The 26,863-nt window shown below is 41.1% G+C and overlaps 4 protein-coding genes across 6 annotated transcripts in view; 3 read left to right on the top strand and 1 right to left on the bottom strand.

Annotated features, from left to right (window-relative positions):
* Window positions 1-5,796, bottom strand: part of ciapin1 (cytokine induced apoptosis inhibitor 1) — a 9,182-nt gene extending 3,386 nt beyond the window's left edge. The window contains exons 1-4 of one of the 3 annotated variants that reach the window (XM_005928413.2): window positions 5,728-5,796; window positions 4,112-4,274; window positions 2,412-2,555; window positions 1,447-1,526 (exon numbers count right to left, since the gene is read on the bottom strand). In XM_005928413.2, coding sequence (XP_005928475.1) covers window positions 1,447-1,526; window positions 2,412-2,555; window positions 4,112-4,268 — 381 coding nt within the window. In that variant the 5' untranslated portion in view covers window positions 4,269-4,274; window positions 5,728-5,796. Of the gene's footprint in view, window positions 1-1,446; window positions 1,527-2,411; window positions 2,556-4,111; window positions 4,275-5,473 lie in introns of all 3 variants that reach the window. The other 2 variants (XM_005928412.3, XM_005928411.3) reach the window with 2 other exon arrangements.
* Window positions 5,797-6,513: 717 nt separating this feature from the next.
* coq9 (coenzyme Q9 homolog (S. cerevisiae)) lies at window positions 6,514-11,852 on the top strand. The gene is made up of 9 exons (XM_005928415.2): window positions 6,514-6,632; window positions 8,453-8,678; window positions 8,790-8,925; window positions 9,016-9,158; window positions 9,796-9,880; window positions 9,961-10,065; window positions 10,846-11,001; window positions 11,227-11,280; window positions 11,584-11,852. Exons 1-9 carry the CDS (start codon window positions 6,575-6,577, stop codon window positions 11,617-11,619), a joined length of 999 nt encoding a protein of 332 aa, XP_005928477.1. The 5' UTR covers window positions 6,514-6,574; the 3' UTR covers window positions 11,620-11,852.
* A 486-nt stretch (window positions 11,853-12,338) lies between these two features.
* polr2c (RNA polymerase II subunit C) lies at window positions 12,339-16,349 on the top strand. Its single transcript, XM_005928409.3, has 9 exons — window positions 12,339-12,533; window positions 13,780-13,829; window positions 14,088-14,156; window positions 14,246-14,298; window positions 14,687-14,815; window positions 14,899-14,950; window positions 15,053-15,221; window positions 15,315-15,389; window positions 15,903-16,349. Exons 1-9 carry the CDS (start codon window positions 12,448-12,450, stop codon window positions 16,045-16,047), a joined length of 828 nt encoding a protein of 275 aa, XP_005928471.1. The 5' UTR covers window positions 12,339-12,447; the 3' UTR covers window positions 16,048-16,349.
* Window positions 16,350-17,121: 772 nt separating this feature from the next.
* On the top strand, window positions 17,122-26,122 carry LOC102299693 (diacylglycerol O-acyltransferase 1). The gene is made up of 18 exons (XM_005928408.3): window positions 17,122-17,289; window positions 18,529-18,713; window positions 19,604-19,691; window positions 19,780-19,820; window positions 20,260-20,345; window positions 20,488-20,540; window positions 20,639-20,744; window positions 21,221-21,316; window positions 21,403-21,462; window positions 21,539-21,642; window positions 22,251-22,289; window positions 22,952-22,993; window positions 23,094-23,138; window positions 23,234-23,343; window positions 23,423-23,488; window positions 23,586-23,673; window positions 24,948-25,010; window positions 25,275-26,122. The coding sequence occupies exons 2-18, from the start codon at window positions 18,583-18,585 to the stop codon at window positions 25,476-25,478; spliced, it is 1,422 nt and encodes a 473-aa protein (XP_005928470.1). The 5' UTR covers window positions 17,122-17,289; window positions 18,529-18,582; the 3' UTR covers window positions 25,479-26,122.
* The last annotated feature ends 741 nt before the right edge of the window (window positions 26,123-26,863 follow it).

The following is a 26,863-nucleotide window of genomic DNA, read 5'->3' as shown; positions in this document are numbered from 1 at the left end:
TCAGCACTTTGGTCTGCCTGGTGTGTTCTTAAAGTGCTATACAAATAAACGATGATGATGATGATGATTAATCAGCACTGGTTAAGGTAGGATGTGGCGTCATGTCGGTGTAGCACTTTCCCTGTCCCTATTACACCGTTATTGGGCTGGGAAGAAAGTGGCAGTGTAGCGTTTTGCCCAAAGTTCACATTTGTTTTAACCTCAGCAAATTTAAAAAATAAATACATAAAAAAGCTATGCAGGTTTTGGGGAAACCTTGTGACATGTGCAGAGGAGGGATGGTGGATATAGTGGACAAAGGATGTTGAATATGGACATGACAGAGGAGGATGGCAGGGATAGGATGCGATGGAGGCAGATGATGCTCCGTGTGAATGAGGAAGCAAAAATGACCATCAGGTCAAACTATTAACAAATTAACAATAATTAGACCTCCTCAGTAAGGGGATTCTCAGAAGCCAGCAACTGAAAGACCCATACCAACTTCTTTCTTCCAATCATGTTCCTCACTGTTCAAGCAGCTGGAGACTCAAAATCTGTTTACAGAGACAAGCTTCCAGGAATTTAAACCCAAAACTAACTTCACAACATGTCAACCGGTGCCTCAAGTGCTCCGATCAGCTGGTCTAAGTGGAATAATGTCCTGAATATGCATGTTGCTGGAGTACACAGTTGCAGATGTTGGGGAAAACATCCCTCTACTCCACAGTGTGAACTAGGGCTGTGCGATATGACCAAAATCTCATATCCCGATATAAGACATCTATCATCCCGATAACGATATAAATCACAAACATTTAAAATTTTCTGTAAATTCCGTGAATCTCGGGCAGCTCGACTTGCATGAAGTGTTTTCAGCTGGGCGTTGTGTACCTGGAGTTATGACTTTTAGCCAATGCATGAAGCTATACATTTTTAGACATAAGTTGTAACGGCCGCCGTTTTCTTTGTGAATATTTATTACACAGTGTGCTGCGGGGAGAAGCCTGTTCTAACGTTTGAGTCTAAGGTTTATTTTTTAGCACCTGACGGCTCTTTTTTGCTTCTCATCTGTAAATACTGCATACTCTTTCACGGGATTTCGTTTATTTTGAAAAGTCTCAACAGGATCTTGAGCTTTATTGTGAAAGGTTAATATGCAAAACAAACAAGCAGACGGCGGAGCCACGCCATTGTTTTACCATCGTGGTTGCTAACGGCAACGCATAAAAACAGTCGCTTGTCCATCCGTAGTGTGGTCATATTAAATATAAAAGAAAGAGAGAACTTTAACAAAATTAATATAACCACTACAGTGACCATCAAACGATGAAAGAATATTGCCGTAAACATTTTATTTTGCCACACTATGAAACAAACGATAGCGTAAAATGAAACAATAGACGTTTTTATATCGCCACCCGATATATATCGTTATATCGAACAGCCCTAGTGTGAACTACTCACCTCTGTTACTGACATAAAGCCGGACAGCTTCAGAGCCGACACCAGCTTCTCAGCTGTCCTCACACTTTGTCCTTCTGATTCTGTAACACAGATATACTCAGCACATTAAAACACATCGACACAGAGGATAAATACACCTAAACTGCTGTCGATAATGCGTTTCCACTGTAACAGTGCACACTTAAGCCACTCTTGTATCACGTGTCAAACAACAGTGTCCTTCACTCTCATTCAAAGTCACGTCAGTCATGCTGCTGAAGTGAGATTAACTTGATACCTGAACACTTTGCATTGCCAGTGGTTACTATTTCACCTGTCATCCTTACAAGTCACCTGCCGGGACGAGTAGCAGGCTCCAGAGAGCGGTCAGAGTAATGGTTTGTTGTTAATGTTGATCAATGGTCATGAGAATTTGCATAATTAAGATTAAGGAACTGACCTCCCAGCCCATTGTTCCTTCAGTGGGCTGGTTTCAGTCATTATGCAAATGTACTGTTTATACGATTGGAAACCTGCAGTCAGCTGACACTGAAGAAGTCACTTGGATGAGTGACGAAACGTTTCTCCCACAAAACGCTGCATCCAGATGAACAGAATCAACCTTTGGAGAGGTTAGAGTAATGCTGGAGCTCCTTAAAATGCCCCAGTTCCAGGGGCACAGGAACCTTTTCACAGCTCTTATGACTGCAGGAATTAGGTACTAGAAGATTTCTTGGAACCCTGTTTTTTTGGGGTCTCTTAGCTCCTACTTCAGGAGGTGTTTAACCTTTTAATAACTGAACAGTGATTGGTTCAGATGTGAAAAAAATGCACACTAGATCACAGGGTCAAGAACACTCTGATCCAGACTCTCATGAGACTCCGTAACATCTCAGCATCCCTCAGGAGGAGCTGCTAAGTGGGACATCTGGAGTATCTTTTTTATCTTCCAGCAGCAAATGGATGAATGGACTACTGTCTCTTACCTGTAACTGGTTCATCAAGGACCAGCTGCCCTCCAGGTTTGAGCACTCTGGCTATCTCTGCTAGAGTCTCTGAAGTGTGGATGGAGGAGCTGTCAGCCAGAAGGCAAGAGAGCACCCAGTTGAAGGTGGAGGCTGCGTGAGAGGCTGAGGAGAGGACAGGAGGAGACAATTAATGTGAAATACGCTATGTTCTGAACTGCAAACTAAAGTATTTCACAGTGGAGCAGGGGTTCAAAGTGAGACGTAGGAGGTGGGTTAACCATAAGACCCAGTGTGGAGGTGCACTGGAAGAAAATGGATATTCTTTGTGAATTCGAGTTTCCTTTGTCTTAAAGTTCTGTCGACTCAGAAATATTCATTTGCAAGTTTCATCAATAACCTCTTACAGGCAGATCTGTGTGCACCAGGTACATGAAGTGCATTTTAAATTCCCGCCACCTCAGAAAGCATCTCTCTTTAACAGCTGTTCTCCTGAGTAGTTAAGTAGCAGTTACGATAAGTACTGTAATTGTGACTATTTTCAGACATTTGCACACATGAACTCATGACAGAGATGCAGGGGAATTTAACGCGTGTTGATTGTGGTGATGATGGCAGTCTACAGCTGCTGTTTCAGCAGTTTTCCTTAAGAGTAGGGATGGGTACCGGACATAAACTGTAGTAACCAGACCGAAAAGCAGCGCACATTTCGGTGCTTTATTTCGGTGCTTTTTTTTTCCTGAGCTGTGACACACTTTAGATTCTAGCCAATCATTTTACGTTTCCCAGAATAGTAGGCGGGGCCAGGTACGTACGTTCAGTTAGAGCAGAGCTACAGATTAAAAATGTCCAAGGCGAAGCGGTCAAAGTCTGGCTGTACTTCACAGTAAAATATGCAAACTCAGCAGCAACAAGTGCTTTAAGCTGATACTGTGATACTGTCAAAGGAGGTAACACCTCGAATCTGATGAAACACCTGGCGACGCATAGCGTTTTTTTTTTAAAAGCCGAGAAATGCGCCGTATTTGATAGCTTGCTGCGAGACCTCACACCGTGCACGTTGGGTGGGTTGCCAGTTATCGGACCGGAGCAACATCCCCCAAAAACCCGAAGAATAGAGTCCTGGCCCCTAGCCCTGCCAGTGTAGCAGAAATGATGAGGATGATGATGCAGCAGCCGTTCTTCTCTGCGTGAGTCGCTTAATGTTGTCCGTGTGTAATTTACGTTGAGTAGGCTAACCACGTTATTACATTAATGCATGTAAGGTGAACTAGCAAACATCATCATAGCTACATGCGGCTGTCTTCTTGTTTGATGGCAGATGCTCCCTTCACCCTGGACAAAAAGGCTAAAATGACCAAAGAAAAAGTGGGAAACAGCTGAACATGAGAGGTTTAGGACAAAGTTTGTGTTTTTTTTCCATTGTTTAAGCACTGCTTCCAGCCAAGAGTGATACCATATATGCCCCATAGCTGCAGAAAAGGCTAACATTGTTATCTTTTTACAAAAAACAACAACAAAACAGCTGAACATGAGAGGTTTTTGGACAAAGTTTGTGTTCTCCATTCTTTAAGCACCGGTTTGAGCACCGTTTAAGCACCGGCATCGTTTCAAAAGTACCGATTTGGCACCGGTATCGGATAAAACCTAAACGATACCCATCCCTACTTAAGAGGTTAAGTCAGAGCATGTGTTAAAAAGAAATGATCAGGTGAACTCACACAGCAGCAGCCTGTCCATGTTCTCCACCGCCACTCTGCCATCCGGACCGACGACCGCTCCCAGCTCCTCTGCGTACTGCTTCAGGGCTGTAGGTGTTGAAGGCTGAGCCCACACCAGCACCACTTTGTCTCCTGCTCTGATGCCAAGGTCTGCCATGATTTCCTGGAGGAAGTGAACTCAAGTTTTTATACCTGAAAGTGCAGCATCAAAGTTTGTGTGTTTGAAGGTGTAGGTAATGACTACTGCAGCATTCCATCCTTTTGCTGCTGTGGCCTCCACCATGACAACATAAATCCCACATGTACTTGCACAAAAACAAAAAAAAAAATTTTGTAATTCTTGTTCTGGGAAAATCAACAGCAAGTGAACTCTTTCTTCCTGCTATTGTGTAGACTCTCTGACTCTGTAAACAGCAGCCGGGTCGAAGCTAAGCTGTTCATTAGAAACAAGCAGCAGTGGAAACAATAATGAAAAGAAACTGCAGCTTTGGTGTCTGTGGAGGTTGTAAAATTTCAACCCAAGGTCTGTAACTTGATGAACCAGCCAGGCAGCAAGAAAGGCCAAACTGGCATGTCTGTAACATTAAGACACAACAGATTCATCCAGTGCTCAACTCCACTCCCACTTACACAGTCTTGATTCAGTATTCTGCAGAAGCCTCTTTGGCAGCTGTCAAAGCTTCAAGTCTTTTGGAACATGGCTCCACTGGACTATGTGGGAATTGTTTTAAACTGCCATCTCTGTCTTTCCACATGTTCTGTGAGCTTTAAAGGTGTATTTACCAAAAGCACAGGTACCTCATATTGTGTTCAAGCACTCATATATGACACACCATCCTCTCAGACATGTAATTACTCAGCGGTAGATGATGTTGAGGAAGCTTTAGGGGATCTGTCCTGGGCCGCATACCTCAAACCTGCACTGTGAAACATGTCTGAAATTTTTTGTATTGACTGTAACGTTTATTTTATTCATATCCTACAGAACATTTGAAGAACAGAAGCTGACCCAAAGTGCTTCAAAGATGGGCACAATATCATTCGAGATTTCCTAAAAACACATTATCAATATACATGAAAGGCATGTTTTCTTACATTAACTAATTATTAGTTAAAGTAAAAATCACAGTAAAAATCAAATCAAAGGGGTATTTATATAAGTGTGAATCTTAATGTAAAGCTATTCTAATATAAACGTGGAAGTACAAATGAGTGTAATAAAAAGCCTTTAAGATCCAATCAGAGCCAAATTACAAAATGTTATTCTAATGTTATCGTACAAAGGTCTAGAAGGTTCCCTGTCGCTCTGTAAGTGACAGTGAAGAGATGTGTTTAAAGTCTGCAAAACAGAAAACCGCTTACGTGATATACCAATAATTAGAGGTTTGTTCTTGACTCCGGTGTTTCAGGAGCTCCGAGGAGCAAACAGCGTGACGCAGCACCGGCAGAGGCTCGTAATCAGCTCCTAACGACGGCGTGAACACCAAGCAGCTCCCGGTACACGGCTACCCGCAGTATCAAAGGCTTAACGTTTGTCTACTGCTCTCCTAAAAGGCCTCTGGTGGAAGAATTAACTAAAGAAACAAAACGTAAACCGAGCCTACACGAAGACTTGCCTGCTGTCCTGATGGCAGTTAAACTCAGCTACAATTACGTCAGAGCGTGTTTCCGGTTCCTATTTTCAAAGTAAAGTATTTGAGCCTGGCCCACAGGCTGTGTGAAGGTTCTTCATACATTATGTATACTTGACTTTAAAGTCAAAGTCAAAGTCAACTTTATTGTCAATTCTGCCACATGTACAGGACATACAGAGAATAGAAACTACGTTACTCTCAATCCCTAGATAAAATAGCAAATGAACATTTAAATATAAGAGTGATTAAAAAATGCAGGTAAAATAATTAAAAAGTAAAAATTTAAATAAATACAATACAATTTTACATATAACAAGAAAGCTATACAATATACAATATAATGGGTAAATGACATTGGGTGTAAACCAGGCAGAGTAGTGCAAATAGGCAAATATATGAATTATATGAATTAATTTAGGTATTAGGTATTAGGTAAGCATAGGTTTATGCTTACCTAATACAGGATAATCCAAAATATATTTTTCAAACCTTTTCATGGAAAAGTTTTTAACTATTAAATTTATTAAAATTACTTCTTTTTTTTTTTTGCATAATTCGATGGTCTTAGTTTTATTGTAATTTACAGGCGTGATTGAGTTTAAATGTATAAACACTGAAAAAGAGTGTTCGCGTTTGGGAAATTAAATGCTCTATATTTAAATTAGCTACAATAATGGCCAAGTTTATGATTACTGGGACACAGACATGAAAAACGCACACACACACAAACATACACACCTAATTCAGGCGTTTTATTTTGAAATGCTCTGACTGGATTTCCGCTGTGGGAGCGAGTCGCGCGGTGGTGACGCCGCTGTGAGCAGCTGATATGGCGGCGTTGCTAAGAGGTCTGCGGGCTGGAAGGGCACTCCGTGGCCTGAGCAGCGGTAAGAAGGGGTCACCGCTGGTTTTGTGACTATACCGGAGAGCCGGGGACACGTTTTCCAGAACGCGTGTCTGTGTTATCAGCGCCTTTAGAACGAGCGTCTTATTAGCGTTAGCTGATCGCGCCAAAGGTGATCATGAAGGACGATATCAGCAACAGGGAACTGAGTGTAGCTCCAAAAACGGGGCTATTAGGAGGTTTGTAGTATCCGGGTTGGCTCTGCCGGGCAGACCTCACAGGTGACTGCAGGGTAAACACGTAAACAGGTTCCTACACCGGGAGGGGGCGTGCTGTCTGCAGTTATACAAGCTGTCTGAGCGTTTCTAATGAAACCCCTAATTATAGCTCCCTTTTCCTCTATCATTGCAAGTTCTGTGAAACACACATGTGCAGTCTCCTATCGGAGTGTATTTACGGTAAAGCTTGAGTATTTGTTGATTAGAGTTTGCAAAAAATGTACCAAACCGCACATTTTCCACTGAAATACACACTTAAACTATGAAAGCTATCAATCGTTTGATACCTAAACAGCCTAATTTATACTGAGTTAGTACAACAAATCTATTTTAAAATGCTCCCGTTGGAATACTTTGGAATATTGGGGTATTTTTTATAATTTGCCCACATTTTATTGGAATAATTTGATAGAAAATATATAGAATATATATAATAGTTAATGAATAAACGAATAAAGCCAAGTCCATATGTCCTATACTGACAGGTCACTTTATTAGGTGCTAGCACTGTGCTAGACCCCCTTTCTCCTTCAGAGGTGCTTTAATTCTTCATGGCTCAGATTCAGCAAGGTGCTGGAAACTTTCCTCTGAGATTTTGGTCCATGTTAACATGAATGCATCACACCGAGACTATAGATTTATCAGCTGCACATCTATGAATGTGTTCTACAACATCCCAAAGGACTGGTGACTGGAGGCCATTTGAGTACAGTGAACTCTTTTTATGTTCAAGAAACCAGTTTGAGATGATGTGACGTGTTCATCCTGCTGGAAGCAGCCATCGGAAGATGGTCATATGGAGATGGTCAGCAACAATACTCAGGCTGTGGTGTTTGAATGGTGTTCAGCTGGTTTCAAGAAGCGTGCCAGGGAAATTCCCCCACCTTATTAAACCACCACCAGCCTGAACTGTTGAGACGAGGATCGACAGTCATCAGACCAGGCAACATTTTTCCAGCGTTGTGCGTTCAGAGATCTTCTTCTGCTTTTCACTGGATATTTTCTCTTTTCAGACCGTTCTCTGTAAACTAGAGATGGTTGTGTGGGGAAATTCCCAGCAGGTCACCAGTTTCTGAAATATTCTCTCACAACAACCATGGCGCTTTCAAAGTCATTTTTCCTCCCATTCTGATGCTCAGTTTAAACTTCAGCAGGTCATCTTGACCATGTCTATATGCCAGTATACACTGAATAGCTGACACATGATTGGCTGATTAGATATTTGCCTTAACAAGCAGCTGATGTAGTGACCAATGAGTGTAGTATAACAAGTATTTAGTGCAGCATTCTCACCAATATTTCTCTTAAGTGTAACAGATGGGGAAATAAAGTCATACCATGTGATAAATTGTACAGGTTTCACTGAGCTTGAGTTTAATGTAAATGTGAGACTTTGTACTGTGGTTTGTCACATTTAATCCTTTTTCTAAAAGTTTGGTAAAAGTGTGAACAACAACAGCACACACTGGGAGGAAAGTGACAGGCGATAGAGATTCGATACAGCACGATTATTACGAGAAATAAACAAGTACACCGTATTAAAAATGAATCTGTGAAAGTAAATCCATATATTTGTATGCTCCAGTGGTGGCTGCACCAACAGCAACAAACCCTCAGTGCGGCAGTCTGAGACGAGGCTTCCACTGTGCAGGGCTGAGGCTTCAGGATGAGTCCAAATCTGACAAGCCTCCCTCCTCAACCTCCTCATCCACCACCTACCATGAGCACTACCAGGCACGCTCTGCTGAACAGGACACAGCGGCTTCTGCTTCCGATCCGGCAGCCGACCAGTCTACCAATCCAAACACCAGGTCAGTAATCGTTACATTAGTCACTTCTGTCATTCAACAGGAATTTTACAAGATGCTTTCTGATGTGGAAGAGCTACACTTGGTCTCACATTGCCGTTTGTCTTTGTGAAGTTACCAGGATCAGAGCGGGGAGCAAGATGAGGAGTATGAAACAGAGGAGCAGCTTCAGGCTCGAATCCTGACTGCCGCTCTGGAGTTTGTTCTTCTGCACGGCTGGTCGATGGAAGCTATCGCAGCTGGTGCTGAGGTGAGAGAGTAGTTCAAAGACTTTATCGTGTAGCCCTGTGTTCGTATGTAAGCTGCACCGTTAACGCTGTGGTTGTTGTGTCTGTACCAGAGTCTGGGTTTGTCTTCTGCTTCCACCGGTATGTTCGAGAAAGGATCCGGAGACCTGGTCCTACATTTCATCGCTCAGTGCAATGCGCAGCTGACGGAGATCCTGGCTGAACAGCACAATCAGGTCCAGCTGGGCCAGGCTGAGTATGTATACACAGCAGCTCACTTTGCAGTTCAGCTACACTATATTGTCACAAGTATTTGCTCTCTGCCTTCACAAACAGATGCACTTGATCATGACATTATCTAAAACCTTTGATGTGTTGAAGCATTAAGAGTTCCTTTCACTGGAAATAAGAGGCCGAGCCCAATTCTGAAAAACATTCCCACACTATAATCCCTCCTACACCAAACTTTACACTTTGCCGGTTGCCAGGACAGCGGTACTTGTCAGTCTGCAGTGTGCTAACCCAGACTCATCCATCTGATTGCTAGACATGTAATTCATCTCTCCAGAGAACACGTTTCAACTGCTCAAGAGTCCAGTGCCGTTGTGCTTTACACTACTACATCTGATGCTTTGCATTGTGCTTGGTGATCTAACGCTTGGATGCAGCTGCTCGGCCATGGAAACATATTCAATAATGCTCTCTGTGCACTGTTCTTGAGCTAATCTAAAGGCCACATGAAGTTTGGAGGTTTGCAGTGACTGACTTCAGCTTGAGCTCAGGTTTAATTCAGGTCGATTACTCACCTACGCTTTAGGCTGGAAAATAAAACACTAAACGGGACAGGTAATATGAAAAAATGTGAAAGATGTAAAGACAGATTTCTCTTGCAGACCAAAGAAGACTGCAGATTTTATAAGAGACGCTGTAGAGACCAGACTGCGCATGTACATCCCCTACATCGAAACATGGCCACAGGTACAGCATGGAACACTGAGAATATGAGCTTCTGAGTGTGCTCACAGGTCAGGAAGCTTTACTTGACATTGTCTTCTCAGGCGATGAGCCTACTGATGCTTCCCCACAACATCCCCGACAGCCTGAAGCACCTCTCCACGCTGATGGACGACATCTGGTACTACGCCGGAGACCGATCCACAGACGTGAGTGGATCCTGTCACCCTTCTTCTTCTTCTTCTCCTCCTCATAGCTTCCTGTCCCCCTTTCATCACCACCCTCAAAATATCCGACCTGCCACCTCACAGGTTACTGCCCCTATCGACACCTCATCACTTTGTCCTTGCTGGTGCACTGAAAATACTTGTTTCTTATTGGATGGCAGGTGCCACTTGAGCATTTATATAAAAACAGTGAATGATCGCTCCAGTCAGCAGATTATATCACAGATACTGTTTGACTAACAAAGAGAAAAAGAGGGCTAACGACCTTCTCATGAGTGATCGTTTTACTTTTTTTTTTATTGATACATTTGTAGTAATTGGTAATATTTGATTTGTTTCAGTAAAGGTGTAACCTCGGAAAACTATTGACACCTGCAGCTGTAACACAAACTCCAGTCGTGCTTAAATTTGCAGGCAATGCATGCTCTCACACTGTGTGCAAGGACAAAATCACCACTATCACATACATATTGTCTAAGCTGTAGCTAACTAACCAGCCCCATGTTGGCTCTTGTTGTATTTACATTTAAGTTTGCATGTTGCGATAAATCGGTGCAATCATTTTCCTGGCAAAATCTAAAGAAATGAGTGGCAGTTCAAGGCTTTTGCACAGCACTGTTTTCTGGTGCAGTCTCCTGTGTGCTCTTCTTTAAAGCTGACCTTTTATGTGCCACTGCATCCGTTTTACTTACTTTACTTTTGAGTTTACCTTGAACTAAATGTGGACTAGGAATAAAACTGCAGGACTCATTTCTGTTGTAGATGAATTGGTATACAAAGCGTGCGGCGCTGACGGGCATCTACAACACCACAGAGCTGGTGATGATTCAGGATTCCTCTCCAGACTACCAGGACACCTGGGCCTTCCTCGATAACCGCATCCAAGATGTAGTCAACATGGCCACCACAGCCAAACAGGTAGAGAGTGAAACATTGTTAAAGACTCACTCCTGACTTCTTTTGAATGTTTTTGCAGAAGCACATCTTTAATCGCTTTGCAGCATCACCCAGCAACGATAATAACAAATAAATGACCTGAGATTTAGCGTTTTAAGAGAAATCATGTAAAAAATGAGTCTTTATGTGACACCTGAACCTGTTCTTCAGCCATGTGTAAGCTGTATGTTCCACTTTGATGTGTAGGTGCAGTCAACAGGTGAAGCAGTGGTGCAGGGACTCATGGGAGCTGCTGTTACAGTGAGTCTTTTGTGTTATATTCACCATTTAAATTCACTCTTCTCATAACTTCTGCCACAGGATTAGCGGAGATACTTAAGTCTTCACCCTCTTCTTAGATCTGTGCTCTTAACTCTCACGTTCTTACCTCAGAAGCACATCACACTCTGTGTAATGCACTCATTTTGTACTGAGAAAGATTCACTCAGTTAGAATAAATGTCATAAATTTGAAGTACCATCTTACTAACATCCTGAAGTTTGACAGAATCTGCATTTTGAAGGAAACTGTGTTCATTAATGTCTGCACGCCTCTTTTTCACAGCTGAAGAACCTCACAGGATTGAACCAGAGAAGATGAAGCACCGATCCCGACCGTCCACATGATGAGCAGAACTCTGAAATATTGGATTATGGCTGTTAATAAACAATAGAAGGAGCAAATTTGTTTCTGATCACCTGCAGAAACTCTCACCCGCTGATCCTTTCACTCTCCTGCTCAGATCATTTTTTCCTTTGTACAGAAGGACACAGATCTGTAATTTAGTTGTTGAATCAAGTGAAAGTTCAATAAAATAGTAATTGTATATTTAACTTTTTTCTTTTTGGTTTGTCTTCAGTTCTTTAGTTTCCCACTAAAGAACTACGTTTCAGGTCAAAGTCACTATATTTTACTAGAGCGAAAACCCTGTGCCACCAGAATGATTTGAAATGTTCTGCAGTTAAACTTTTGTATATAGAGACTTTAAAGTGTCTGATTTGGGACGTTTGCATTAATTGTAATTGGTCTAACTGTATTACAATGAAAAAGCAATTTTGAAACGTCAATACATTGTCTGTTAATGTCTTGGTTTGCCCACCAGTCTAAACGCTTGAAATATTTGTTTTAGATTAATGTGAGACAATAAAGTTCTTGCCTGAAAAGGAATATGCAGATAGTGTTTGCGAGCAAGTCAAACTTGAGAGTTTGTGCTTTTGTTTTGAAAAGGGAGCTACCGTCGTCTGTAACCCGGTGGTTAAAAGAAGACCCGCCTTCGAGCCTCTTTCGACCCAATCACTGTACGCGTTTACATCTCGAGGCCAATCAGCGCCTCGTAAATATTTCCGTGGAGGTCTTCAAGCAGAAGCAGCGGTAGTGTGAAGTGTGTTGATAGTGAAACGTCTAGTTTAGCTTCATTTAGCTTCAGTAATGCCGTATGCTAACCAGCCAACGGTAAAGATCACAGAGCTGACAGACGAAAATGTCAAGTTTGTCATCGAAAACACGGATTTGGCGTAAGTACGAGTATATTTTTCCTTGTGCAGTGTGTGAGGAGGACGAGGGCGGCCATTATTCTCAGCACCAAAACACGCCGAGTAACAGTGTAAAGCTGCTTTCGTTTAACTCGTATAACTAATATTTAATGTACAATATAATTATTATTTAAGTGTATGTTAAGCTAGCTGAATGTGGAAGTAAACGCAGGTGCTTCACATTGGTTAGGTCATGTTTTTAAATGGGTCTTTAGTCTACTGTGAATGAATTACCATTTAGGACAAAGTTTCATATACAAATAATCAATAAGTAAATACATAGGCTGTAAAAATGAAGAAATATAAGTAGATAAGTCAAATGGGCTGGTTTACTACACAGTAACATTTATTCCATTAGTTGATTAAAATGTACATTTTTCTCTATTAAGCTTCTTTTTTTTTTTCTTTTTAAATAAGGAAATGAAAATTCCTAAAGATTAAAGTATTTTCCTGCCTTTCCTTTGTTAGATTACCAGATTTAACTGGCAGTCTAACAACACGCCAATTAAAGCTGAGGAAACTTCATTGGACACTATCTTAAAATTTAGTTTTCTTTGTCTTGCAATTCTGTAAAATGTGTTTTGTCTGATAATTAAAAGAAACATTTCATTGATTAGGCAATCAATCATAAAAAAAAATCAGCTGTTTCTTGCTAGAAGAATATTTCCTTTCTTTAATTAGTCTCCTGATTATTTTCTCACTTCAGTGACTGTTTGGCCACAGCAGATCAGCTTTCCCTCTCTAACTTTGTCTCCATATTACTCAGTCTTCAATGTCCCTCATAATTCAAATCTAGCTATCCATCACTTCTAAGCTTGTCCGTTATAGTCATTCCAGATAAAAATCTTAACGCCTCTGTGACATCACAACGTGAAAATGTGGAGTGCAATTTTTTTTAATGTCTGAACAGTCCAAAATCTGAAAATACAGAGTTTGCTGATGTTATGACTAAGGAATGCCTCTTTGATTTAAAAAACAAAAAAAACCTTTGATCAGTAATCAGCATCAGTAATAGTTTGGTATCGTTCGTCACTGGAAGCCCTTTTAAATGTTTGTATAATTCAGCCCTCTCAGTTGCAGATTTCAGGTGATCTTGGACTATTAGAACTCGTTCTGTGAAGCACACACCTGATAAAAACCTGAAAGCACAGTCTGGAGTTTAAGGGGGACTTTAACGGTGTGTTATTCATCTGAAACCATTTTTTTTTTTTCTTCTTCTCTTTTTCAGGGTCGCAAACTCCCTCCGCCGTGTCTTTATGTCGGAGGTTCCTACAATAGGTACAGTAGCTTTGTGTGTGTGTGTCGTTGCTTAACATCGCCAAGTTCTGGTGGGGTCCTCTGTACAGTTATATAAGTAAGTTCTATAAGTAAGCAGTCAAGTCTCAGCTGCTGTTACTACATGGAGAGCGAAACAATACAGATATTGTGTTGGATAAAGTTGTGTAGCTTCACCAGAACTCTGGGGAAAGCGCTCAGTATCAAACCCACCTCAGCGAGCCTAAATGACTGACTTGCACTGCACTGCTTCATTTCCAGCCATCGACTGGATCCAGATCGATGCCAATTCGTCTGTACTGCACGATGAGTTTATCGCCCACAGAGTGGGTATGTATGAGAGCGTGTGTAATACCTGTGGCAGTGCGAGAGATCAAAGAAGGCTGCTGTAAAAACCTGAGTGTTTCCTGTATCTTCAGGGCTCATACCACTCACCAGCGACGACATCGTGGACAAAATGCAGTATTCCAGGGTAAGCAGACATTTGTAGCACGGCCAACCACAGTTTCAGTTTATCCTTGTTTCTCCAACGTATTTTTAAAAGCTTATCTGTGTTGCCACGCTTGCTGTTCAGGGGACACCTCTCTCTTGTTTCCTGCAAAAACTCCTCCTGCCAGATTAGAGTGCCATTCCTGCTCGTGAGACTCAGAGATGCTGTTCATAATTTTCAGACATTTGTGGTTTCTACACACGATTTGTCAGCTGCCTGTGACAACATAAACAGACTCAGACTGGTCATTAACCTGATGGTTCCCTGGTGTGAACGATACATGATATCAGATTATGAACAAAGCCAAGAGCTTCCTAACTTTTGAATGCGGGCGCCGGCTTTAACACCACAACGTCAAATTCTCCTGCAGGACTGCACCTGTGAGGATTTCTGTCAGGAGTGCTCTGTGGAGCTCACCCTGGATGTTCGATGTAACGAGGACCAGACGCGTCACGTGACCTCGCGTGACCTGTTGTCTAACAACCCCAGAGTCATCCCGGTGAGGCTTTTCTCCTTTTTCTACGATCGTTAGTTGACTGGAAGCAGAGGTGAAGTTGACTGTGGTGCACTGTGGTTTTCTAGGTGACTTCCAGGAGTCGAGACAACGATCCCAACGACTACGTCGAGCAAGATGGTAAAGCTGTATTCACGAGTACATACCGACTGCTGAGGTCTCTGCCTGGTGTCTGTTTTCACATCACTTCATAAATGTTTCTTGTGCTCTGATACCACGCAGACATTTTGCTGGTGAAGCTCCGTAAAGGTCAGGAACTTCGGCTCAGAGCTTACGCTAAGAAAGGTTTTGGGAAGGAACACGCCAAGTGGAACCCAACAGCGGGGGTCTCCTTCGAGTATGACCCCGACAATGCACTGAGACACACAGTTTATCCACGACCTGAGGAGTGGTAGGTTTTCCTCCCAGTTGGGCTCATCTAAAAACTACATTGTTAACGAATAATTATCATAAAAATACTGACACCCAATGCACTGATTTCCAGGCCGAAGAGCGAGTACTCAGAGATCGAAGAGGACGAGTTTCAGGCCCCTTACGACCCCAACGGGAAACCGGAACGGTTAGCAAAGAGCTTCATGATGTTTTCTCATCTTTATTATTCTGCCCACTGGGATTTGCATTACCTGACCTTAGCCAGAAGGATCTAGGTCTGTTTTGATCCCTGAAACCAAACAAAAGTTTCCTGAATTATTTGAATCGAACATTCACACTAGTGTTTCCCACTGCATGAAAATGTCCTGAGGCAAGCCTATGAGGAGTGTTGCATATTTCCACCCTAAATATTCACAAAGACATCAATACACAGGCTTTTGGAGATGGCCAGAATCTACTGTCAATAAAGAAGCATGAGATGGCTGTGATCGCTTACCTTCTCTTATTTTTGCTTGGTCTACCAAAACGAGCTTGAAATGAACTCCAGACACAAGCAAAGATTAGCACGTTCAGTACCGTGCATGTGTTTTAGGCTCTGAATGCAATCCAGGAAGTTTCAGACTAAATTCTGAAGTTGAATGACTTTGACTTTTATAAGGAAACTTTGCACGCAGCTCGGCTCACGTTTCTCCCTGCACAGGTTCTATTACAACGTGGAGTCATGCGGCTCCCTGCGGCCAGAGACCATTGTCATGTCAGCGCTGGCTGTCCTGAAGAAGAAGCTGAGTGACCTCCAAACCCAGCTGAGCCACGAGATCCAGAACGACGTACTGATCATCAACTAAAGGACCTTCCTCCACACCAGCTTGATCTTCACATCCAGAAATGGCTTTGCTGTGTCCTCCCTGCAGGCTGGCAGGATCACTGAGATCTGATCCATTAAAATGTGGGTTTTGTTTTCTGGTCATAATAAATACATTGAGTCTCAGTCACTAGAAATGTAAAATTCAATGAGTTTGCGAGATCATTGCTTAATTTGGAGTTTGAGCCAAATGCATATTGATCTTTTTTGCTGTCAGTGTAACACTTTAAACTGTTATTTTTCCTTAAATGTTCCTTTTTTAAATAAATATTTTCTAAAGGAAATTCTTTTTTCTTGAAGTGTCCTTATTTCAGTTTTTCTGGGCTTGTGAGAACTAACCTGCATCTGCAGCCTGTGAATAAATATGTGGTTTTAATACCAGATTTAGCTGTTTTTAAAATGATATATTTAATCAAGGTTAAATGTAATTAATTAGGTCTAAAGAGTCGGAATATATAAGTGAAGGCGTACAGTTCTTTGGGTGCTGAGTGGATGAAGGGAAAAACGTATAACTTTTTTCATATAAATTGCATCAATTATTTCCTCATCAGTAATGATCGAAATGAGCAGTTTCAGTATTAACAGTTACACATTTAGTTATCTGACTTAAAACATAGTAATGTTTGGTTGGCAGGAGTTTTCTTCAAGTCATTTGGGAGAAAACTCTTTTGGGAACCCTGCTTTCTATTTCCCCGCTTTTTATTTTACACCTTTAAACTTGGATCAGTTCAAGGCTTTATTCCCAGACAACTCTTTGATTTTTATGCACAAAGTTAATCATTTGTTAACAATCCCTTTTTGGTACAGGAGAAATGAATGTTTTAAAGCGTAACAATTTCTGTAAACATTGTTTTATGTAAAATGTTTATCTTATGAATCTCTGCTGTTGTGACATTTACTGTGTGCAAAATATGAATTGGATACTGGAGGAACAATAAATGGCATATAAACCACGGGCTTCCGTATAAGGCACCAAAATGACAATTAATCAATCAGACTACAGGCCTTTATTTTGGCATCTCAGAAATTAAATTACTTTAAGTGGGCTTTTATTTTGAATGTTTCACAATAAAAGGATCTCGTGGCTTCACACCGAATAGCACCTCCTCAGTCCTCAGAGGGCTCAGAGGTCAGACAAGCTCTGTGTCGGGCAGTCAGCTGACAGGCGGCGGATGCTCTGAGATGTGGACCTGGTAGAAGGATGCTGCACGCGGAGGATGACGCGGTAGGACGTTTTTCTTTCGCTTCAGAAGGTCACACCGAGCTTCTTTAGGAAATGCGGAAATTAAAAGTTTGACTTGTTAGCACCCGGTGTTGCAGTGGTTGTAAAACGAGTTGGTTAGACTGACTAATGTATTTCAGGCAGCTATTTCATTCGGCGTACATTTTATCGACAAGCAGCAACACAAAAATGTAACCTCTTGGCTTTTAAGCATAAGATGTCTGCGACAACGGGTCGTTTGAGGGAGAAAGGACATCTAAAGTCTAATCTCTCATGAACTAAATGGCTTAATAATAATTTTTATACTTGCCGAATTTTCACAAATTGAACTTAAAGCTCGTGTAAAGGCTAAAACTTCATCTTACTTAATGTTCACCCGCGTATACAAGCAATAAAACACAAAAGTGGTAATCCACTACTGCGATTTGGTTGGAATTATTTTCTAAGATGCAGTTTGCATTTAAATGATCTGATGATGCGCTCGTATTTTCTGCACAACCTGCAGCCTCATTGTCTCAACATGGCAAAGATTAGAAAGACAATAAATCATTGCAGAAAATTTTAACAAGTACAGTAAACAACTGTGCAAAATTCTGGAGTCAATCATGTGTCAGAATTCAAAAACTTTGAGGAAACTGCACAGGATGGGTAGGTGTTAAGGGACATCCTGTCTCAATGAAGGGAAACAGGAAATCTGAAATTTTTGTATATGGAAGAGTTCAAAATAGAAGCCCGACAGTGAGTGTGTACAGCCATCTGTAAAGCACGTGGAGGCTCTGTCGTGGTTTGAGCTCCATTTCAGCCAGTCGTGTTGGAGAAAACTGATGGAAATGCAGAAATGTACAATTACATTAAAATCCACCATGGAATACCATCTGGAAAACATCTGATTGGGAAAGGTTTTTATTTTTTAGCATGACAGTGATCCCAAACACACTGCAAATGCAGGAAAGCATAACTGGATATAAAAAGCACCCATTGGAACAATATCAGCTGACCTCCTCAGAGCCCAGTTTTAGGATAGAATAGAACAGAAACTTTGATATTATTTAAGCAGTGTACGTAAATAGGAATTTGCAGAGTTTGGTCTACACTTTATTTCTTGCATGAAATTCAGATAAAAATATGACACTATGTAATATTTATGTTTATTCTTTGATCATCTTAATATTTCAAATCAAATATTTAATAAGAGAATGTTATTTGTGAGAGTTAAATAAATCTGTTTTCTGACTCTTAAAGTGGACTCAAACATCTGTAACCTCCACCTCGGTGGACTGATCCTTGGAGTTAAAGATGGCTTCGATGAGGAAGAGGTTCTCCTCCTCCTCAGTCGAAGAAGACGGTATAAGCCTCTGTGATAGCACTTCCTTTTCTACATTTGATCTAACCAGTGAAGAAGAACACCCCTACGCATCTTTGCTCTGGTAAGCTCTCTGCTGCTTTCCTCGTGTCTCCATGTGGCAGATGTATGACCTCACCAGCAGATAAAGTGTTCACATATTTTACTCAAATAATAAAAAGCACAAATAAAAAATTATGAATGCATTGATTTATATACGTGTAAGGCATCATATAATAAAAACTCACAGAACCCATCAGACCTGGCTGTCATTGTGCAGAATAACTTCAGGAGGATAGCGTGAAACGTAGATGAGGAATAATACTTGACATCTTGGTGAACAAGTAACGGCACACGTTACAGCAGGCGTGGCCATCTAATTCTGAAGCTCTAATCTCACACACAGCTTCAAAAACCCTCTCCTACGTCTTAAAAGCTTCAAAAGAAGGTGATCGGTTGAACCATCTGTCTTCTTGGTCCAAAATGTGAACACTGGCATCCTTGAATCCTTGAACTTTGGTGGTGGATAACAACTACACCGACCTCTCTGACATTGTGTTTTCGTACCGTGTGGTCTTTGCGGCCCATTGTAGAGCCAAAACACCCTGTTTCATAACTACACAGAGATCATCCCGTTAAATACTTATTCAGCACCATCATTACAAAATTAACAGTTAATGAATAGTAAACCATCTTCAGACTCTTGAGTGTCACTTTTAATTTAAAATCCTCTGAATTTGGGCTAAAATATATTAAACACACAATCAGATGTAGACATGTTTAGTTTCTTTATATCCCAGGGCCTCGTATAACCAACAAAAAACCATCAGCTGAGTGGTTTTCCATTTGTTTACCACTGGAGGAGACCTGGAATGTTTTTGCGATGCAGTCATATTAGAGCTGACAGGATAATATTTACAGGAAAAAATTAAAAAAAAATAAGCCTGATGAAGATGAAAATGTGTTTTTGTGCAGCTGCCACAGCATCCAAGACTCTCTGCTGAGCTCTAACAGCAGCTTTACCGGATACAGAGGCATCCTCAACTGGATCATCATCCTGCTGGTTAGTTTCTCAGCCCTGCCTTATCATTTGTGGAAATACATTTAAGATTTTGTTGAGTTATAAAAAAGCTGTCATTCTGATTTTTAAGGTCCTGACTCATGCTCACCTGTTCTTGGAGAATTTCATACAGTGAGTATAAATGGCTTCTGTCCTTTTTTTGGTTTGAATTTTCAGATTTGGTGGACTTCACATCCATCTATAAAACAGACCCTTCACCTACAAACACACTTGCTTTTTTGTAAACCATTAAAGTTTCATGTTTAGTAAACCTCCCATGCTTTACTCCAGTGTAAAATCTATATACTGGGACTCTGTGGGCACATTTAGTGGAAGAAAAGCACGAGCACTGCGCTTCACAACAGCACAACACACTCTGAATCTAGAAGACTTTTGGATGGTAATTTGTGAGGAGAAACGCCACACTGAATGTGTCACATGAACATATTAAAACCTCTTGGTCTAAAGACCAAGAATTTCTATCCATTACAGTATTTTTTCCAGTTTAAATACATCCCTGCTCTCTGTTTACTGTTTACTAAAGCTAACTTTGTTTTCCTCTTCATAACAGACATGGATTTTTGATAGATGTCAAAAAGGTTTTGGGACATCTGATTGAGGACAACTGCAACTGGCCGTCAGTCATCCTCATTCTGGGTGAGAACCATTGGTATCCGTAGGACTGTGGCAGAGAAACAAACACATCATGAATGATACAGGATTACTTTCGAGTAGAGAGAATAGGTGGCTCCAGCAGCACACTTGTTGTTGTGAATGAACAAATTTCTTATTTTCCCAGCTGCCAACACGTTTGCTCTGATAGCTTTGCTTCTGGAGAGGTCCCAGGAAAAGGTGAGAGCTTATTATTTTCTCTTTTAGATGTGAAAGGATGTATCTTTCCAGAGAGGGACTTTTTGACACAGAAAAAATAACAAATCTTTGTTTGTCAGGCAATGCTGTCTCTCTCCAACGCACATCGTTTACACCTTACTAATCTGGGGCTGCTGGTTCTATTTCCTCCTGCTGTCATCGTACACGAGCCTGCAATGTCAACAGGTAACTTCAAACCTGCATCATATTTACTGTAATCCAGACCGATAGATTTGAGTTCCCTTATAAAATACAGTCATCGGCCACTTCATTAAGTATACCAGGAAACAGATTCAGGTCAGATTTTGATCCATGTTGACATTCAGTTTAATCCAATTCAGTTTTATTTATATAGCACAAAATCAAAACAGTTGCCTCAAAGCACTTTATAAGCCACACAAAAATACAAATAAAACAGAGAAAACCCCAACAATCATTTGACCACTCTATGACCAAGTACTTTGGCAACAGTGGGAAGGAAAACCTCCCTTTATTAAGAAGGAGACCTGTGGCAGAACCAAGCCGCCTGCCGTGACCGGTTTGGGTGAGGGGAGGGGATGACGTGACAGCATCGCACTGGTACTGCAGATTTGTTGGACTCCAGGACTTCCATGTGTATGCGTCTCATTGTCTGAAAAGCACGTTTATGCTTTGTCCACCAGGTGGAGCATTTCTCTCTCTCTTGTTCTTCACTATTCTGGGGATGAAGCTTTATTCCTACCAGGAAACAAATCGTTGGTATCGTCTGGCTCATTTAGGTATCTGTGCAACTCTAAACTTTTCATTGACCCCATCTCAGAAGAACAGCAGCTGCTGCAGCTTTTTGCTTCTGTTTTATTTTTAGAGAAAGATCAGAATGGACCTGCATCACAGAAACACCACAATGAGCATCTGACATTCAGAGGTAACAGCTGCTTCATTTCTTTATAGTGACTCAAAGTGATGATTCAGCATTTTTAACTCTGTCTTTATTTTCTCAGAGCTCTATTATTTCCTCCTCGCCCCCACTCTCTGCTTCCAGAGGGGCTTCCCCTGCTGTCCTAACGTCCGCATTAATAAGCTGCTTCACAGACTGATAGAAATGGTGAGCTGAACACTGGTGTCATTATTTTTACACAGTATTGTTCTATGAGAGAGGAGAATAGAAAAAGTAAAAAGGATTAATAGCGCTGATATGGATGACTCAGTTTTCTCTTTACAAGTCTAGACTTGAGCGCTCCGTGGCGTTCTTCATCCTCTGTTGGCATGGTAACAAAACGAGCGCTAACAAACCTTTTTCTTGGATAGCTTCAGGCCCTTTAATCAGATTATCTTTGAACCATTAACCAGAAGTATTGTATTTGTAATACTTTGACACTGCACAGGGGATTTTCTGTCCCCGCTAATGTCAGTGTGACTGCTCCTGATATAAATCCTTGTTGTTTCGTTATTTCTTTTTCGTTTGATTGTATTGTAGTCTCTGCTGCTCCTTGTTCCTGTCTTCTCTGTCTTTTCTCCTGTTAAATGCTCTATTGTTGGAGAGAATTTGAAACGTAAGGACTTAACTACTACATTTTAAAGTCCCGACATCTAAGATTTGTTTTGTATGCCACATTAAATCACGTGTTGAATATTTGTCTTTTTTCTAAACAAAATGTAAAATTATTGTGCACACACTACATGGGATAATTAAACATAATTTTCTGTTTTTAGGTGGTGGTTGTCCAGATCATGGTTGGCATTGTGCAGCAGGTACAGCAGATCGCTGAAGTCCTTTCTTTGTTATACAGTAGCTTAGTATCACTGCATTTATGTGCAGACCTTTCAGGGAGTCTGGCACTGCACGGCTGTGAGAGCATGTTTCACTCTGGAGGTTGATTTGGGGGGTATGTGTGAATTAGGAGTAGCACTGATGATGACAGATGCTACTGAATGTACTCTGCTGATACATGTTTTGTTATGTGTCCTTAAAATGTGTCCTCATACTTTAATATAACACCAAGAAGTTATTTCCTGGCTATAACCTCTCATCACGTACATAAAAATGCACACATGAAGAGCATTGATCACTGTAGCATTTACAGTCCACTCGTTGGTCCCATGAGCCTTTGTGCACAGGGCGTCAAGCAGGCACTGGGCTATGACCTCGGGAGTTTAGAAAACTGCGTCATGACTCTTTATCGTGTTCCTCATTGGTGTGGTTGGACATGCTGTGCCATTATTGCAGCATTATTTGAATCAAAGTGACAACAGTGCATTTGATTCACCTCTCAGTGATTTTTAATGTCCTGTCTACAAATGGGTAAAATCTTCAGCTTGTATTTCATGGAGTAGGGAGTCATGGAAATCGATGACTATTATCTTCAAGAACCAAGTTGAATTTCATGATTCTAGAATCCTTTGTTTCCTTCTAGTGGATTGAACCCATCTTCCAGAGATCAGAAATCTCATTCTCTGTAAGTGAAACATGATCTTCGGAAGTGTGCTCATTAAAACAAGGGCAGCTCCCACCCTTGCTGAATCCACCCTTCTTTCTATTTGTATACTTTTATCCAGAGCATGGCCATCACTACGAGGGTGGAGCACCTCGTGGGGCTGGTGGTTAGTGATTTCTTTTGTCCTTGGTCCATGATACTTAGAGATAAGAGTTTGTATGTGGGGCATATTGGCATTGCTAACACATACTTTGTTATCAGGCACCGACCCACTTCCTCTGGCTCCTCTTCTTCTTTTTGACTCATTCATACCTGAACTTCTGTGCAGAACTGCTGCGCTTTGGTGATCGCCATTTTTATGGAGACTGGTGGTCAGTTGTGCAGAACATTTACTGTAATTTGTGTTAATTTTGCATCTCAGAATTAATGCAGTTTATATTTTATCTACAGGAACGCTACAACTTTGATTGCTTTCTGGAAGAACTGGAATATTCCCTTTCAGAGGTGGTGTCACAGGTATTATCAACATTTTTTGGTCTGTGCTTGAATGTTTGACATGGGTTGTTTTTTTGGGGTTTTTTGCTTACATGCTTTTCTTTTTATGCATAAAAAGACACATTTACACTCGTCTGGTGGAGAGGAATGTTTCCCCATCACATGCCGAGTTGCTGGTTTTCCTGATGTCTGCTGCGCTTTGTGAGGTACAGTCCACTCTTCTGGCATCTTTGGAAAGGAACTATCAATGCTTCCTTACCTCCTTTTGCACAGGATACATTGCACCCTTGCTTATGGCAGTATCTGATTCTTACCTTACTGGTCTACAGTATCATATTTGAGGTGCTAGAGGATCATCGTTGCAACTATAGAGTGTAGGGCTTGAATGTCAGGGCCTTGGCTTTATTTTAGTCCCACAAATCTAGCATTTAATAAACGGGGAATCCAGCATAAGTTACAGCAATCTAATAACGTTCAGACTAAGTTTGTGCAGAACTGGCCAGAGACACTGTAAAGGTGAATCAACATCCAAGGGCCACCCCTGTTGGTCATTAACCAGAATGCAGGTTTAAGGAACTTCTGCATTTCAGACCCAGAAGTTACCTCTGAACGATCTCATATACTCCAAGATTGCAGGTGACCTTTCAAGGACCAAACATTGATCTTTAGCCCCAGAAACTTTGGTTTGTGTCCCATGTGAAGCTAAAAGTAAATGTGGAACTCTTTTAGACTCTCTGAACTCATGTTTTCAGATTTAAAAATATCTGTTTTCACACTTTGGTTAAGTTTTCGCTGTAAAACTATTTCTGGCCTTTAGGATTCTTATGAACTGACTTTACATCAGTGACAGACGCTGAAAGACTTTTTTAAAAGGTTGACATTTCTCAAGATTAATATCAATGTTATTTTCTTCTCATTCAGATTGTGCAATATTACTTAACAGTATGTTATTGAATGTTTGTTTCATTCCCCCATCATACGCTGCTACTCTCTTTTTATTCATTGCACAATACTATGTCACTTTTTATATAAGCACCTGCTATTGTATACTACTGTAAATTACTGTATCCTACCATTCTTATTGTATATTATTATATATCTTTATTCCTCTGTTCCTCTGTATGGTAATTAAGTGAGATTTATGACCTTGTTTATAACCTACAAGCTGCATGAAACACACAGCAGTCAGTGTGAGATGAGTCTTTGTAGTCCATCAGTGGGACATTGTAGTTTCACCACAGCTGACCCACGTCAGTGACATCCACCGTCGCTTTATTAGGTAGTTTGGTTTCTGGAGTTGAGTCAGACTTCACATTTTTTCTTGACTTCGTGATTTTTTTCTCCCACTGGGGAAAAGGAAAAGAGATTAGAGATTAGGATTGAATTGCAGCCCACTTCTATACAATAAAATTAAGCTGGTACCTCTGGATAAACACCAGTACTAATGAGCCGTGATGGTTCTCTTCTCTCTCCTACACAGTATATGATTGCTCTGCCACTGCATAGCTGCCGTCTGTGGATCTTTCTCATGATGGTCTTTGAGGTGAGATTATTGCACTGGTGGCAGCTGCTACTGTATGGGGATCCAACTTTATCATTCATGGATGAATTTTATGCTCTTTTATTTAACAGTGTTAACAAATGCAAAAAGGCTTTAAATGGAGACATAGATTACACACTGAAATCTTAGTCCTAATAATTAAACCTGATCCACTTTATTGTTTTTGGCCTTCCACACCTAACACAATGCACTGTGTTATTATAATCGGGGCGTGTCTTGAGCTGACACCATGTCTTCTTCTTGCAGCTCTTGGTCGCAGTATTCCTCCGAAACTATTTCCAGGGAAACTATGGCAACGGTTTAGTGTGGCTGTTCCTGCTGCTGGGTCCTCCTCTAGCTGTGGCCACTTACTTTCACGACCACTACGTCAGCCTCCGCGTTAACCGTCAGCATCGCCCGTCACAGTCACCACCAACATCAGAGCGGAGAGTTTTCCTGCAGCTTCACTGACTGAGTGAAGGCAGTCTAGCAGATATTCCTACACTTTTGCATTTATGACTGGGCTGAGAATTCATCTGTGAGGCAAAGCTGCACATGCCTGATGTTTCACTTCAGCAATACATATTATTCTGTGTACACCAAACCTGAGTTATGCTACTATGCATATACATCATGCTGATATTATTGGAATAAATGACTGTTTAAGGTTTCGTTATTTAAATTTGTACATTCGTGCTTTCTGAATGTGGACAGCAAAGTGAGGTGGTGACTCAGCTGCAATCAATTTGTAAAGCTCTTCCTGATGTGACCATTCCTGCTGTAATCAAAGTTGCTGCTAGGACGCCGCCACGTCAACGTGTGATTAAGGGGCCTTCATTTATATAAGTTCACCGAATCACAAGAACCGCAGACTGCCTCTTCTTATGTGAGTGTGCACAGAATCTGAAGCAGAAATCAAAGTTCAACAGAAAGTTTATAACTTCCATCATGATACTTGTTATCTCCGACTGAGGTTTTAGGTTTTGTCGAGGCAGCTAACACAAAGAAAGACTGGCGCTGTTGAATTTTGTTTGTAGTATACCCCTCTGATCATTACTTGTTCAGGCTATTGTTTCAAATAAAGCCATCTGAGTTACTTAGCCTCATCTCCTCTCCTTGTCGTAGATCCTAGATGCATATACCAACATTCCCATCAGGTTCCTCTTCTCTGGAGGTTCTTTTGTGGATTAACATTTGCCATCTGATAGGAATACAGCCTGCTCCCGTTAGCTGGTTCCCAAGACCTTTCAAATGCACTTACCATCTGTCACGAATGCAAGTGAAAGCAGGTGGACTCAAAGTGCAAACTTAAACAGTACAGGTTTAAACAGTTTGTTAATCAATCAGGATATTTACAGTCGAAGGAGGAGAGTGGGAGTTGGGGTAATGTACAGAAAATAACATTTTCAAACTTATAACTTTTCATGCACTTTCAAGATATTGTGTTCAATTTTGGGAGACGGTAGATGCCAAAAACAGCTGAAGCTGATTTAATTTTGGTAAAAAATCGGGTCATGGTCAAGGACCCACCAAATGTAGAAAGTACTAAAAGCTTTATATTACCCACAATTTGTTAAGAATCGTCTTCAAACTTCATAACAACATACTAGGCCGTGGGGGACATGAGTACAAAGGTTGGCTAAGCATTTGACCTCGAACAAACTTCATATTTTTGCAGTAGAATTAGAGTTTTGTGTCTCCTCCTGGAATCAAACCAGGGATCATTCAGAGCTTAGATAAAGATGTAAACTACATAGAGATACACAGGTTTATTAAAAAGTAGGGGCATGCTTTCCTCATTCCATATTTTAATATTTTTTCATGGTTTGTAAGAAAGCAAGAGGCCGTATATATAT

The sequence above is a fragment of the Haplochromis burtoni genome, unplaced genomic scaffold, assembly GCF_018398535.1.
Source record: "Haplochromis burtoni strain Fernald_Lab_line unplaced genomic scaffold, NCSU_Asbu1 Contig_112, whole genome shotgun sequence".
Lineage (NCBI taxonomy): Eukaryota > Metazoa > Chordata > Actinopteri > Cichliformes > Cichlidae > Haplochromis > Haplochromis burtoni.
The sequence above is the reverse complement of the archived record's forward strand: the minus strand, read 5'-3'. Positions and strand labels throughout refer to the sequence as shown.

Coding starts and splice junctions, on each gene's coding strand:
- coq9 (XM_005928415.2), top strand. CDS start 6,575: ATGGCGGCGTTGCTAAGAGGTCTGCGGGCTGGAAGGGCACTCCGTGGC. Junction 11,002..11,226: donor TGGCCACCACAGCCAAACAG/GTAGAGAGTGAA, acceptor TTTGATGTGTAG/GTGCAGTCAACAGGTGAAGC. Junction 11,281..11,583: donor TCATGGGAGCTGCTGTTACA/GTGAGTCTTTTG, acceptor TCTTTTTCACAG/CTGAAGAACCTCACAGGATT.
- polr2c (XM_005928409.3), top strand. CDS start 12,448: ATGCCGTATGCTAACCAGCCAACGGTAAAGATCACAGAGCTGACAGAC. Junction 13,830..14,087: donor GTCGGAGGTTCCTACAATAG/GTACAGTAGCTT, acceptor CTTCATTTCCAG/CCATCGACTGGATCCAGATC. Junction 14,157..14,245: donor GTTTATCGCCCACAGAGTGG/GTATGTATGAGA, acceptor CTGTATCTTCAG/GGCTCATACCACTCACCAGC.
- LOC102299693 (XM_005928408.3), top strand. CDS start 18,583: ATGGCTTCGATGAGGAAGAGGTTCTCCTCCTCCTCAGTCGAAGAAGAC. Junction 20,541..20,638: donor TGGAGAGGTCCCAGGAAAAG/GTGAGAGCTTAT, acceptor TTTGTTTGTCAG/GCAATGCTGTCTCTCTCCAA. Junction 20,745..21,220: donor CGAGCCTGCAATGTCAACAG/GTAACTTCAAAC, acceptor TTTGTCCACCAG/GTGGAGCATTTCTCTCTCTC.